We start from the raw sequence: 15,696 nt of genomic DNA, 5'->3' as shown, positions 1-15,696 counted from the left end.
GGGGGAGGGGAGGAGTCGCCACTCGGGGGTGGGCTGCGGAGGTGCGGGTTCGGTCGGTGCGCTTCGCGGCGGTACTGTAATTGCGTTTTTGTCTTTTCCTTTTGCTGTTCTGTTAAGTTGCACTCTTTTAACCCATGAGTTTGGCCCTGTCATTTTCTTTTTCCACGACTGTGGGAGTTGTGCGAGCGGCTGCGTGATTCTTTGTTGCTGGCTGAGGCCAAACCACGACAGACATCTTGGCCCATACTGTTATACCTTAATGGGCACAACCCCTCTTCCTCTCCAGTGCAGCCACCGGTTACTGCTCGCCACACTTGGCAGGGCTGTTATCAGATCACGACAGCGTGTTTGCTGTGGCAGCTCTGAAGGAAAACCAATTGCCATCTCAAAGCAACTCTCAGTGTCATTACCCTCTCAAAGAACATCAGCAAGATCTCAGCGAGCAACTGAGATTTTCCCCAGCTGTACCAGCAAGTAATTTTTAACCTGTTTTCTGAATTTGTAAAAGCTTCCTATCATGGGAACTTCCTATTGCCTGAATACGGTCCATCCTTTATGCAGCCTTTGATGGATGCTGGAGGATCCAGCAATTCCCCTTGGTCACAGGAACCAAATCTCTACAATCAGCAGCTGCCTGTCTCCAAGGCTTATTTAGTCTAATCATACAGTCAAAGCTGGGGACTGGTCTCAGCCTTTCTACATGGAATACATGAGGAGGAACAGCCAAATCAAGAGTGGGTAGGAGGAGAGACTAGCACCATTCATTGTGGGGAAAAAAAAAAAGTGCTAGAGGACCTATGAAATGAGCTGTGCAGGATGCAAAGTTGGGTGTACAGCCCATTGGATTCTTCAACAGGTAACAAAAGGATTGAAAATACCCTCAAATATATCTGTATTAGTTTGGAGGATTATTTTTTTTCTGCCAATAAGTTTCTCCTTCCTTAGTTATTAAACAGGAGACCCACCGGAAGGGAGATGCTTCTACACTGAGAGGATGGAGGACCTGTCGGTATCACTGCAGAACTTGCTAGAAATATCCTGCAGGCACCGTGGGCTGTGTTTAGAGGAGAAATCTCTCTTTAACAGGCAATTTCCAGCCTGGTTCTAGAAAGTTATTTTGGTACCTAATCACACAACTGGTGCCACAGGACATCACACATGGTGGTGTGCCCAGTGTGGAGAGCCTCACCTTGCCTCTGCTATGGAGCTCGAGCACCAACAGCCTCTGTGAACCAGCTGGGCGGAGTATTTTATATTCCAGCAGTGTCTCTTTTGCACATCAAAGTCCAAATGCATAAGCAATGAAAGAAGAATTGACTCCAACTGTCCTGGTTCTGGCAGGGATGGGGTTAATTTCCCCAGGGATTCGGCAGGGGACACAGGTATTCCATACCATGTGAGCCATGCCCAGGCTATAGGGGGGAGCTGGCTGGGGGAGGGGGCAGGAAGTCACTGCTCTGAGCAGGCCTGGGCTGGTCCGGGTCCAGTCGGTGAGCGGTGGTACTGTAATCGCGTTTGTAAATTCCTTTATCGGTGTTATTGTTTTCTCTTCCCTTTTGCTGTTCTGTTAAACTGCCTTTATCTCAACCCATGAGTTTTGCCTTTTTCTTCCGATTTTTCCCCACGGCTGTGGGGGTTGAGCAAGCGGCCGCATGGTTGGTTGTTGCCGGCTGAGGCCAAACCATGACACCAACCCAAAGAAATAAGAAACTAGCGGTAAATAAAGACCAAGAGAATGCCCTGCCAGGTGACTTCTGTGCGGCACAGGTTTATAGTTAGCAATGCATTTTGTTTTATTAGTTATAAATAAAGTACAAAAAATCCACCAAAAGTGAATCTAAGCATTTACACAATTTCTAATGTTTTTTCATTTTTTCAATGCACTATTGCTTTAATATTAATAATAAATATTATTCTAGCTTTCTTCTGTAAAATAGTCTATGTAGCAAAATGTTCACAGCACAACAGAACAGCAGTAGGAGTACAAAAATGTGGGTGATCCTTTCACCAGCCCAGGTCATTAAAGGAAAAGATTTTTGCTCACTCACCCCTTGTTTTACTGATCCCTTTTGCAGTGTCTTTGTTGGGGGAGGCTGGGGGGGAACAACCGACCCCTGTCCCTGCATGGTTTAAAACCGCAGCTCCAGGCTACAGGGGAGGAGTGTTACAGAGCAGCAAGGAAAAATACACAGACAGGTTTTCAACCTAGGGTAAGGCAAAGTCAACAAAGCAGAGCAGCACCCTGAAGGGACAGAGAGAAAAATATTAAGATACAGCCATTTTGTGCCTTTCTAACCCAAAAGAGACTTGCATCCAAAGCCTTTTGGGGGGGACGGCTAGTGGCTGAGCACATGCCTCGAACCCCACTTCTGTCCATACATGGCCAAGCATCTGCGCTGACCAAGAGTGGTTATGGCTTAAAGCTTAAAATATTATTAAGGGTGCTCTAACCCTCTTGCGAGGCTTGAATATATATATCACGTGATATCCAGGAGCCTTTTGGGAAAGGGCAGCGCATTGCGAGAGCAGCATGGCCGTAGCTGTGGCTGTGGATTCCTGGCCACTGCTGCAGGAGCGGGACGTCAGCTTGGGGCTGGTCCCCTCCTTAGAGACAGGAGGGCTCTGGTGCAGGTCCCAGCTCTACAGTGGATGGAAAAGCTCCAGGTTGAGGTTTCCCCCTTAATAGAGGGGATGAAACCCACTGATCAAGAAGATCAGCGTTGAGAGCTTCTGCTCCATGCACGTTTCACAGCTGGGTTATAGCAAATGCTTATGGCCAGGCATTACAAAGGGATGCCGAATGGCTCCCACGTCCATCTCAGCCCCTCTCAGCTAGACCAGGGCTCAACCCTTAAAAATTGCAATGAATCCCTCAGCTTTGTTGCCTTCAAGCTCAATCAATTGCCTCCTTCATCCTCCCTGCAGCGCCCAGCTGGGAGCACAAACAGAGGGTGAAAAGAGCCAGACCAAGTGCCAATAGGCACCAAAAATTGGACAGAGCCACCACGCCTGGGCTTCCTTCCTTGGCTTCTGAAGCAATTTGCAGAGTCTTGCACTAAATGCATGCATTGCCCCAAGCACAGTCTTGTAGCAGGGGTCCACCAGGTGTTATTGCAGGGTAACACATGCAGCAAGAGCAGTAGCATCACCAGTGACATCGGGGACAGGGTGGTAGCGGGAATCGACCAAAACATTTTGGTTTGGCAGAGCGCCATTAGTCGCTGTCAATGCGCAAGGATGTAAGTGAAAGGATCACCAGAGTTTGATTATGAGTGCAAATAATATTCATATATATGTGCTAAACACAGTCACTATATTGCAGTTTTCCACTATGTCACAGCATACAGAATCAAAGGTTTGCATTTTTATGGAATGTATCCAAGGTAACAGCACCACAGTAATACAGTTTGTAATCACACACCCTGATTTTTTTCCCTTTTTTTTTTTTTGACAAGATAAGCATTACCCCCCACATCCCATGTTTATTTTTTTTTAAGTACCGATGCATGCAAAGCATTCCATTCCCAGAAACAATGCAAAAATGAGGTAATAGGAGTAATAAAAAAAAATTAGTATTTATTTCTAAATAAATAAATTATAAGTAAAAAGGAAAAAAAGCAACTATAAAAATAATTAAATAAGAACCCACAATATCTACAAGTTAGTAATAAATTATGATTGTTAAATATAAGGCATTTAAACTCACAAAACCCTGTAAACTATCAATGTTTTGTTCCTAGAGATTTTTTGTTTGTTTTGGGTTTTTGTTTAGACTCACCCTATTATCACAACCTACTCGTACAAATTATTTAAACGGAAAGGAACCTGACATACTGATGCAACTCCAGACGCTGTAAATTCGCACACACCTCAGGATCAGTCACTCACACGAGACCATGGGAGTTTGGTGCTTTTCCTCACCAAGGTGGGTTTTTTGGTTTTTTTTTTTGTTTGTTTTTTAAAACTGTGCTTGTTCATCAGGCAAATAGTAATACTTTCGCATAGGCTTTAAGAAAATGTGCGGTTTGGAAGCACTCTTCCTTCCCTCCCTGCTGGGACAGTGTCCCAATTGCCCTGTTCCTCCCCCTGCTTCATCCCCAGCTCACACCTGGACAGACCAAATCAGCTTACAGTGTATTTTACCAGCAAAGCTTTGCTTTGCTTGTCCATATTATTAGTAATATTAGTATTATTTTTAATGCTGCTTCAATCTGCTGCTGCTGGAACAAGCCCCATAGGTACTCTTGACCCATGGACATCAGGGCTGGGACCACCACATCCCCCAAGAAGCCATCGCTTGTGCTGGGTGGCAAATATATCATAGAATCATAGAATGGTTTGGGTTGGAAGGGACCTTTAAAGGTCTAGTCCAACCCCCCTACCATGAGCAGGGACATCTTCAACTAGATCAGGTTGCTCAGAGCCCCGTCCAACTTGACCTTGAATATTTCCAGGGATGAAGCATCTACCACCTCTCTGGCCAGTGTCTCACCACCCTCATGGTAAAAAATTTCTTCCTGCATCTTCCTTATATGCCACCATGTGTCCTCCTCCACTCCCTCCTACCTGCATGGGCACAGCAAGAGAGGGGTTCCTGCATCCTTGCAGACTCCCCACTTTCCCTCCCCTCTCCAGCTGAGAGTAAAAAAATCTCTGGGATGCCTCTGAGGTTGGTGTTTTCCACTTACAGCTCATGGGAATCCCTCAATCTCTCCAACAGTAATTTATGATTGTTTCTACTTGGAAAGCATCGCTTGGCTCCAGCAAAACAGATGCTCAGGGGAGCCAGAAATCATCCCCGCCACATCAGTATCTTCACTATATAATGTTCCTGACTAATTCCCCTTGCTCCTCAGCATCTTTCTTTTGCTTCCTTAGTAAGCAAAAAAAAAAAAAAAAAGGTTGTGAATGCTGGTTTTCCAGAGGGTCTTCAGCTCGGTCTCTACTGTTGGTGTGCTGAGGTCTTTATTTCAGGGGGAGCTTGGATCACAACAGCTCACTCCTTCTGGGACTACCTCCTAATTCTGTTTTGAGCATTAATGCAATTAGGTTTCATTTGAACAACCACTCCATTGTCTGTATGGATACGGCCTGAAACATGTATACAAACGCACACGGGTGCAGGTGCACGCCCTTTGATGCAGGGTTACAACCCAGCCCCTCTGGAAATCAGCAAACCCCCTTCCAACCTGCCTCCCCCTCCCACACCAAAACGCTCATAGCCTCAGCAGTGCCTTGTGAGCATCAAGTTTTCTCCCATCCTGTTATCAGAGATGCTTTTGCATGGGAGAGGAGTCGGCAGCATGCATCTCTCAGCACCTCTCCAGTGTTATTATACCCCAAAGCACAACTACAGGCGCTGACTCCAGTAACCATCATTTTGGACCAGTGCTGGCAGTGGCTGCTCAAGACAACCAGCCTCACAGCTCACAGGAGAAAGCATCATGGACAATAGCAATCATGAAGACAGCCCTTCCTTGGATCTTGATATGCCAAGCTACTTCGTTAAGATATGGAAAGCAAAGAAACAGCATCTACTCCAATATTTTGCCCCTACAGAAAGTGTCCAGCACCAGCAGATAAGCAGGAACGAAGCTTCTCCCTATTGCTTTATTCACTTCATTCCCAATTTTTATTTTTTTAAGCTTCTCTAAATTTGCAACACACTGTAAACGCAAGAAAGGAAGCACACGTGGCTGAGGCAAAGAGTGCAACCCTTCTGACTGTAAACAGGATTTTGCTTTTTCACCTCTTCCCCCCCCAAGGGTGGGAAAGCTTAACCTCTTTATTCCCTCTCTGCAATGTATTAATCAGGCACCAAAATAAGGAATCTATGAAAAAATATTTGGTGCAAATTAGGTAACAGCAACATGTCCACCACAAGATAAGTAGGGCATCAAACACAATATTTCTTAAGCTAACATGCTCCAGCTGCCATCCATAGAAATAACTAAAGGATCCCTAACATGTTTTTACGTATTCAAGAGGTATATATACAATCCTCATGAAATGCAGGATTGACAGGCTAGACTACCACAACTAGTTCCTTCATGTTCAACAGTAAATCTTCTGCAGCACAGGGTCTCTGAGCTCCGGGAATGCCAGCTCCCTTTCACTGGGCCCGTATCCTGCATATGTGCAATATCTCCTACAGCTAGATATTGTACCACCACCTCCTCCTCCTCCTCACTAACGTGCCTGCAGACTTTTCCTCTCATTCAAATGGCTCAGAAGGCAAAAATTTTGCTGCAAGGGTTTATGGCCATACGACCTGGTAAGGAAAATGGTGTGTCCAGCCAGTCCTTTCAGCTGTCCGAGCCAAGCTGTGTTTCAATGTCCACCCTGCAGATTGGGCACTTCTTGCTGGTGGCCAGCCACTGGTCCACGCACACTTGATGGAAGAGATGCATACAGGGCAACCGCCTGCAGAGAGAGAGAGAAGTACCACCCTGTTAGGATGGAGGAGGTCTGGGGGACCAAGTAGAGCCAGAAAGCAGCAGCTGGGACTGCTTCAAATGTGGGGAGGCACCAATGTAGTGACACCAGTACTGACTACATCCTACAGCCTTCCCCAGCCACACCAGCTCACATAGGGAAGTAGGTCAGAGATGGTGTCCTTCTTGGCTAAAAGCTTTTTAAAAAAACCTCACATCCTCCTAAATTGGGTTGTTCCAGTTACTAATTACCATGGTTTCTGCTTTTTAACCTTTCAGGAGTATTAGGTTTTACTCTAAAGCCTCTTGGTTCTTCATCGTTGCAGCTCATTAGCAGTCAGGTGGGTCCCCACCACTCCCATGTGGGTGTCTGGTATGCCCCAGGAATGTGGTTGCTTTTCACCTATATCACCTTTGTCATCTCTTCACTCACCTTCGTGAGTCAGAGGGACCCTGAACCACAAGGACCCACAGCAAGAGGATCAGAGTTTTTCTTGATGGTTTAAGGCAATTAAAGAGTGAGGAGCCAGACCAGGTGCAGCTGCACTGCCCACCTGCAGCTTCTTCAGCCATGGTACCTCAGCCCCTTGCAATTGCTTGTCCCCATCCTCTGTTACAAGGAGAGATTTGACCCAGCCTGGGGACATCTGTGAGGGATAACTGGGGCTTTATTGTTGGCTCAGGATGGCTCCCTGTGACCATGCAGGTGGAGTAATCTCACTTATTCTACAATAAAGCAGTTCCATCCTAGCCACAAGCCAAACTCCCCTAGACTTCACGTCCACACTCATTTTATTGTACTTTGGTCATCTGTCAAGCTCAGATGTTGATGTCCCCGAGCTCCAGATGGCTGCCTGAGACCTGTGACCCATCCTTCTCTGACACTTGCCACCTGGCCCATTGGCACAGCCTTGAAGTAGGTGATTCAAATCCAGGAGATACTATAAAAACTCAGCCCTCCTGCTGCTGCAGAGCTCTTCCCACCTACAGCCAATACCAATATCCATCTACATGGCATTTGGTTTCCCAGACCCTGCAACAGACCAAGTGAGTTTGTCAGGACAAGAACAGGGACAAGCCCACCAGCGCACGGCAGCATTAATCCCAATAAATACAACTCTGATAGCATCAAGGAACAGATGGAAGGATCGTACCTGACGTCTTCTCCATCTTCAAGCATGGACAGACAGATTGTGCATTTCTCATCAGTGTCTGACTCCTCTCCATCCTCTTGCTCAGCTTTGCCCTCCTGCAGTCTTCTCTGCAGCAAGGTTAAAGACATAATTTGGTTAGGACTTGACTTTCTAACACTCTCCCAAGCCTGGATAGTTGCAGGAAGGCAAATAATAAGAGCTTCATCTATCAGCCAGATCCTCCAGCTTGGGGAAGCCAGTCCAGCCAAAACAGCCACCAACATGCTGCTGGTCAGCCCGTCTCCTCCTGGGGCTAGTAGTAGTGCCTCAAGGAGCAGCTTGTCCTCTGCTGCCCTAACACAGCCCCCCGCCACCTCCTCCATCCTCCTTGCAGTGGAGATTGCCCCATAGTCTCCTCTTCTGGAGGCTTCTCCTGGAGACCCCAAAGCGTGTGGGGCCACCACTGCCAGGAAGGGCAACCACTGTGACCCATGCCAGCTTGGCTACTGGCCCAGCCCCACACTGCGCCATGGGGCAGTGCTTAGTCTGTCAGCTCTCCCCTTTCCTCCCTCCCCCCCCATTCCTATTAATTTCATTTTTCTGAATCCACTGGAGATGAGCGCAGCAGGAGTTGACTCACTTTCAACTTGGGCAATGCAATGTCCCTACTTGTTACTGCCCAGCCAGGAATGACTGACATGTAAAATTACTATGCAAACAAGCACTTTTCCTATTTTCTATTTAGCATGACCCCAAAAAATGGCACCCATTTCCTTATGGGCAGGAGATCAGCTCCAACAGAGGAGACACCTCTTGCAAAACGAAGGGAGGACAAGCTCCCCCAAGCCATGGAGCCAGCGCCCTCACGGCAGCGCTGCTTCCATGCAGAATGGGGTGGGTTTGCATGCATGAAGCCCCCTTGGTGTGTGCACTTTCTTACCAGGTGCGGACAGGGGGGAAATTGCACCCTCTGGGTGGAAGAAGGTTGAGACCCTTTTGAAAATTTGGCCCGCAGCTTCCTAGCCTAGAAGTGAGAAACAGCCAGCTGAGCTACACCACTGCTTCAGCCCGGGAGCCCCACAAGATATTAAAGCACCAATTCTGGATTTTACATTCCTCCCCCATTTTGGGGAATATTGACGGTGCCGGTTTGCCAACCCTGAGGACTGTGACCCAAAGTCCTTCCTTCTGTCTGCTCCGTGCCCACAACCCGTGGCCAACTGAGAGGGCCTGGCAGTTGTGCCATGGTTTTGGGGTGCTCACCTTCTTGTACTTGTGGGGGAAGGTGAACCTCTCGATGGTGTTCTGGACTGCGCCCCGGCTCACGCTGCCCAGCCTGTCCTCCAGCTGCAGCAGCTCCTGCAGCACAGGAACAGCAGTAAAGAGCCATCAGCATTGCTCCCGGGGCATAAGGTCCCACCACCCCACCCTACCTGCTGGGGACCAAGGCTCGCTCCTGCCCTTTCCTTGGTGGAAATCTCCATCAAACCCAAATCAGTCGTGCTTTGATGATGGATCTGAGCCCTGGCTCCTGGACCAATAACTAAGGGTTCAAGGCAGACAGCAGAGAGCTGGACATCCAATAATTTAGAAATTAGGGTGGAATTTGAGCTCCATTTGACAGGCTAGGAAACAAAACCCCGTAGAACTGGAGCACTTTGTTCACAGACATGAAGGGAGCCAGAGTCAACCCGAGCAAGATCCAGGCACCTTGGAGTAAACCATCTTTTACCAAACCCACTCAACCGCTTCGCCTCCCAGTTATTACTAAAATCACTGCAAGACTCAGTGCAACTGCCATGCCACAAAACAGTCTTACAAGTTTAGGCTAGAGCTTGCCTAGATTCCCAGCACTTAAAAATTTAATAATAATTCCAGTCCCCAAGAGACGTACTTCATAGCTCTCCCGCACAGCAGACGTGTGCCTGCTTGGGTTCAGTCCCTGAAGAGCAAGTAACTGAAGCTGAGGATAAGGGTAATTTCTGATTTCGTGAACAACCTGCGAGAAGGGAGGGAGAAAAATAAAGCCACATGTACTTGCATATAGAAATCCCTTGTGTACCCTGATTTAAACTTAGTGCTTTAAAAATTCAAAATGAAAGAGCACACTGACACCTTCCCCAATGGAAGCCTTTTAATAACAAAAAAAAAATTAGGTTTTATTAAATAGATATCCTATAAATGATAACTAAAAACATGCACTTCTTCTGAATAAACTATCTGTTATAATAATTCCTGTTGCATCTATAACATTGCAGTTCCAAACTCTCAACATGGATTAGCTTAAAAAGAGATTTCATTTTATTTATTTTTAAATGTGTGGATTTCTCTTCATCCAAGCTGTGATTTTTTTAAGCCTTGCTGTGGTAGGCAGGTGTCAGGGTCTGACTATGAGCATGAGGGAAAAACACCCTCGTGAGATTTCTGAGGATTCTTTAAGGATTAGCAGTGCTTTGCATAACTCAGCTCCAAACACAGCACCCTGCTAGGGGAAGAGCCAGCAAATTACTCCAGTCATCCCATCTTCTCCTCAAACCCCATCTCCACCTGTGCAAGAGGTCATGCAAAACCTTTACGGATGGCATCAAGGCTGATGTAGATAGCAATGATGTGATGAGGGATGGTCCTCAGGGCTGAGCCCAGGGAAAGGAGTCATATACTGCCAACCCTTCTTCATGCAGGGAGCCCACAATTTGTTCCAGTATTAATAATATTATTACTAATAACTGCTGAGTCTCTCACATCCTGCCCAGGTTTTGCAGACCAGCTTGTGAGCATGGTGCTGCAAGCAGTGGACCAAATCTTTCCAGAGCAGCTGAGCTTTTCTTTCCTTTCTCTAATCCGGAGTGCAATGATGCAACATTATCCTTTCAGACACTCCCTCCCACGGCCGGAGATAAGTGGGATTTGCAGAAGACAGGTGATAGAAAGATAGCAGCCTTTATTTTGACTGCCTTCTGGCAGACAATGCATAAAATATTTTTTTGGTTAAAGCGTTTCACTTACCATCTGTGTCGAGGATGTGCTTCTGGGGAAATGGTGCATCCGAGGTGTAGCTAAGTAATGCTGATAGGGCTGAGGGACTGGCCGGACCTGGAACTGGGCGTGAGTCAGTCCCGCATCGACACTGAGGTCCCTGCGGGCACGAGGATGAAAATACGGCTTTGACCGCACGGTTTTTACGGTTTTTATTGCATGGCTTACAGCAAGTCAGATCATGCTCACAGGGCAACCTCCACTGGTGGGCTCCGGGCTGCTGTGGGTTCCTCAACCTGGGATGATGCTACTACTTGGAAGGGAGTTTCCTCCAATTTGGGCAATAGCCCACCAAGCTAGCATGAAGGGGTACGGGGTTGTTTTTATGTCAGTTAGCATTTGTGTTAGCCAGGGTCAAGAGCTGCACAGACGCAGCCTGCTAATTTCAGAGCGAGAACATTTTGGTGGCTCAAATCGATCCCCAGGCTCGGTAACTCAACCCGGCCAGACCAGGTCCTCCCTGTGCTGCCATCACTACAATTACATTTTGCCTTGAATATTTTGCAGGAATACAGCTAATTACTCAGGGGAGACACTGATGAACCATTCTGGGTAGTTGTTAGGAGCCAGCTAGGCACCATCCAGTGGCTTTTTGATGTGCCTGTGCTCTCCTTGGAGGTCTCCTGGCCCGAGTCATGGTAGGACTTGGGGAGACAAGGGAGACTGCACCTCATCTGAACCCAGCCTCAGGGAACTCCAGAACTTCTGTTTGTGCAGAAAATGTAAAGGTTTTGAGAAATTTATGGATGAGACTGCTGTAGGAAACGGTGTCACACAATCAGTGGGCCAATGCCAATGAAGCAGGACATCCCTGATGGTCCCACTTGCCCACATGCAGCCTGGCCCAGGCAAACAGATCTAGGTGAGTTTGGGCACTTTGTCTCTCCAGAAAAACAACCCAGCTCAATCCTAGGACTTGGCATGACCAAGATCCCAGCAAACATCACAGTTCTGCCTAATCCAGCATGCAGAGACAAACTGCAACCCCATCCCCACCACCATGTGGAGGGGATGGGAGGAGACTTAACACAGCATCTCCATCTATAATCCAATTAGCTGATCCCTCATCTCTCCAGCCAGAGTCACTCAGCAAACAAGTGCTTTGAATGTCATTCACTTTATCATAATTACAAAAGCTGGCACTCTAATAATCATTGTCTTCACATTTGCCAAAGCTAAGCTAATTAGAGCACAGGGGGTGGCTTCCCATTTCAGCCTCGAACTTCTCTTCCCCTACACGGAGGACAGCGGCAGCAAGCACCACAGCTTGTTAGGAGCAACCCAGACGTGTCCTCCAGCAGCTGTGAAACTGCTTTCACCCAACAGCAGATAATGGACATGAGGGGAAAGTAAATGCAGAAATCCTTTATCCAGAGCAGCTTCAGTGCTCTAGTACCCACTTTTAAGACACTCTGCACCAAGTCAAAGCAAAGAAAGGGACTATCTTTGCTGGCCCAGTGCTAGCCACGTGCTAGACAGACAAAACCTGGCAGAGGATAAAACACAGCAGGTGACTGGCAGGAACATAACCAGGGTGAGAATCGACAGGACTAGGTATTTTCCAGCTCCTGTGTCACAATTTTGGATATTTATCCAATTACTGAAGACTGTTCCCAGGTGGATGGAAGGCTCAACTGGAAATCAGGAGGCTTTGCGTCCATTCCCAGCCCTGCCACTGGCCTGATGCATGACCTTGACCGTTTAGTCTCTGCCTTCCCATATTCCCTGTCTACAAAACAGATGCAATAATCTACAGAGTGCTTTGAGATCAAGGACCAAAGAGAAATCTCAAAGATGGACAGCCATTATTAACTTGCACAAGTAACTGCAATAACAGCACTGCTGAACTGTTTGTGCACTGGTGCATCTAGATCATTAAAATCAGATATTGAGACTCCTGAAGTGATGCTGTGGGTCTACAGAAGGGCCCAAAGCAGAATACTGCATGGAACAGTGTTTTCTCAGGGTTTGCAGGTGAATAAGCAGAGCATATTAGCTGCATAAAACCAAAACCAACCATCACCTTCTAACCTGTGCTACATGGACAGCATCTTGATGCTCAGATGTGAGGTTCAAGAGCTATGATGCCTATGGTACATGGGCTGCCAACAACCAAAAAGTGAAAGATAAACACCCAGATAACAGGGTGGATGATGGTCACTAAATGCATATGCAGAAGATGATTTAAGGAACCAAATGGGAGTTTATTTCTTCTTCACCAGAAGATTTTAATCGAGGTTGAGCTGTCTGAGATGACTGATCACCTTCAGATCTTCCTTTCATCCCCATTTCCCACAACAGTGCCTACCACCTACCACCTCCGAGCAAGTGCCGCTGCTGCTCATGCAGTAGTAATACATTAGAGGAAAGTTTTTATATCTGTCACTGGGCAAAACTGTATGTGTTCCCTGAGGGGAAGTGAGTCACACAAATATATATGCACAGCATATGATTTCTGTCATCCCCACTCCTTAGGTTTTATAAGGCAATTGAGCAACACGGGGGAAAAGGAGGGAGGAGGAGGGGAACATAAAGCGATGTTTTATCAGATCCTTCTAATGATTATAATTAAACACTCTGCGCCAAAAAAGAGGCAGAAAGAATGGCTCTATCCAGGTGGTACATGAACCGCTTTGCAAACTGATCTGAACAATGTCATCCTGGCCAAATTAAGCTCACAGTGGTGCCAGTAATGGGAACACCTGAGAAGAAAATGGCAGAAGGAATTTGCCATATTTTAGGTTGCATATTATTACCCTGGAGGGGGAACACATTCTCCCTGTGTTAAAAGGACTCTCCATTTGCAGAGTGTGAGAGATGGAACTCAGGGATTGTTTTGCTTCAGCCATTTTGTATGTCGACGACACGAGCAGGGCTATGTACAGCCATTTTGTGTGTTGACGGCACAAGCAGAGCTGTGTAACTCAGAAAAACAACTCCTTAAAAGGAGAAAAATGCGAATCGAGTTTGTGATAGGCAAACCGGTCGTGAAAGAATGTGCACCCTAAAGTACCTAACCAATGGGAAAAGGGGACAGGACATAAATACCTGACGTTTTGTAACTAGGTGTGCTCTTTTTGAGATGCACCCGACTCAGCTAACTCGTTTATTTTGATCCTGAATAAACTTTTATCTTTGCTTTGAAGACTTTGTCCTCTCTACATTTTTATCTGTGAGCGAGTGTTTCTCACAAGAGCGAAGTGCTCAGATGTTAGGAAATGCCATAATTAAGATTTCCTGTGACATTTGCTTTCGGTCCCCTTGTGCATGCACATTGCAATTGTCTCTAATTACGCGTTCACATGCTATTTTTTCCATTCAGTGCACAGAATGGACTTTGCTCAGCTAACAAGCAGCTACTCAGAAGTATGGTTTTCTTTTTTTCTTATTCTTCCAAGTAGGTCCTAGTACCTTATTAACCATGCAAGAGCTCAAAACCTGCTCTGAAAACAGAACGATTAATTCTCTGCTCGGCTTTTCCAGGGTATCAAACACTACAGTGGGAGAACGATTAACAACTACTAATTCATTTACTCCACCCTGCGGGGCAGGGCAGCACCGTGCTCCCTAATTTAGACCACAGAAAAAGTTGTGGGCACTGTCTTTTGAGTGCCTGGTGGACAGCAGATCTAGTTCAGGCAGAGACGGTCTACAGGAAAAAGACCCTGGCTATGCCCTGCAGCAGGAAAAGCCCCTGGAGGAAGATTTATGCTTGTCTGCACTCTGCATCCATGGATGGAGAGTTATGGACAATAACGATGCCTTAATGTTATCATATACATGCATAAAGGCTTTAGCATCTCACGGCCCTCCCAGAGACGAGTTTTCCGATTGCATGCTCCCCACATGGCATCTGTTGAGCTGCACCATTAGCTTTCATGAAAGCATTGATCCATGATGACATTCACCAACCCTTGCAGTCTCCCCAGGGCTTTTTAAACACCTCATTCAATGCACAAGCGAAACGTGGAAGACTTACCAGTCCGTGCCTTCAGCTAAATACCTGGGCTGGGGCCCCATGGGTTGTGGACTTTGCAGTTGGTGGCTGAAGTCAAAGCCGGGGTGTAGCTGGTGAGGCTGAATGGACACGCGCTCTTGAGCTCGCCTGTGGGAAGGAGGAGACCAGCAAGTGAGTTAGCCATGCAGGGGGCACTGGTACGTACGGCTCCTGCTCCAAGCCCATGTCAATACACCAGGGGAAAACCCAACCAGTTGGGCTTGTGAATGTGTCTGTTATGGTTTGAGAAACCCATAACAATTTATTGTCATTTAGACAATCAATTTAGACACTCTCCCCCCGGGAAGGGGAATCGGGGAAAAAACAAGAAAACCCAGGAGTTGAAATATAAACAAATTGAATAGAATAAGATTGGATAATTAACATTAATAATACTAAAGAACAGATATTGATCCCAAAACCAATACAGAATATGCAAAGATTATACTCAGCCAATTATATCAGTAGGAAGCTGCGCACTCCCAGCAGTGGACAGCAAATGTCAAACACTGCGAATGCTACGGCTTCAGGAGGAAAGGAAGGCCTCGGGGGTCTGGCACTGGGGCAAGAAGTTCTCAGGATGGCAGCCATCAAGGGAGAGAGAGAACTTCACAGCAAACTTTCTAATTTATAGTGAATGTGACGTTGATGGTATGAAATAATCCCATTGGCCACCTTGGGTCAAGTGTTCAGGTCTCGCTTCTCCTCATTCCTATACCTGGCAAACTCAAAAACACTGAGACCTTGAAACCCACACACCATAGCTGGCTATAAAGTAAATATTGTCACAAATTCAGACACCAGAGTCTTCTAAAAGTGAAGTCTTCCCAAGTATTAGAAGAGAAATTAGTCCTGTGTCGCTCAAACCAGGATAGTATCCAAGAGAAAAGAGTCCAGGCAGATGTCAGGTATGATGGGAAGAGGAACCCAGACCTATGTCATCTACTTGTGGTCACCATGGATGTAAGGTAGACCTCCACTCACCCCCTGCGGCATCCACATACACTCAATTTACAAGAGATGCTATTTGGTGGCAACATGGAGAGAAAAAGAGGAAACTAAACAACTTCTTCCTTAGCAGCTTTGTGCCATTTGC

At 46.7% G+C, this 15,696-nt stretch overlaps 1 protein-coding gene across 1 annotated transcript; it reads right to left on the bottom strand.

Annotated features, from left to right (window-relative positions):
- Positions 1 to 5,949: 5,949 nt before the first annotated feature.
- On the bottom strand, positions 5,950 to 14,786 carry LOC104290672 (RING finger protein 165-like). Its single transcript, XM_009889795.1, has 7 exons — positions 14,767 to 14,786; positions 14,583 to 14,708; positions 10,574 to 10,703; positions 9,462 to 9,566; positions 8,831 to 8,926; positions 7,589 to 7,695; positions 5,950 to 6,423 (listed from the first exon to the last, which is right to left on the bottom strand). Exons 1-7 carry the CDS (start codon positions 14,784 to 14,786, stop codon positions 6,306 to 6,308), a joined length of 702 nt encoding a protein of 233 aa, XP_009888097.1. The 3' UTR covers positions 5,950 to 6,305.
- Between the last annotated feature and the right edge of the window lie 910 nt (positions 14,787 to 15,696).

Source organism: Charadrius vociferus, unplaced genomic scaffold (genome assembly GCF_000708025.1).
Source record: "Charadrius vociferus isolate BGI_N301 unplaced genomic scaffold, ASM70802v2 scaffold688, whole genome shotgun sequence".
Lineage (NCBI taxonomy): Eukaryota > Metazoa > Chordata > Aves > Charadriiformes > Charadriidae > Charadrius > Charadrius vociferus.
The sequence above is the reverse complement of the archived record's forward strand: the minus strand, read 5'-3'. Positions and strand labels throughout refer to the sequence as shown.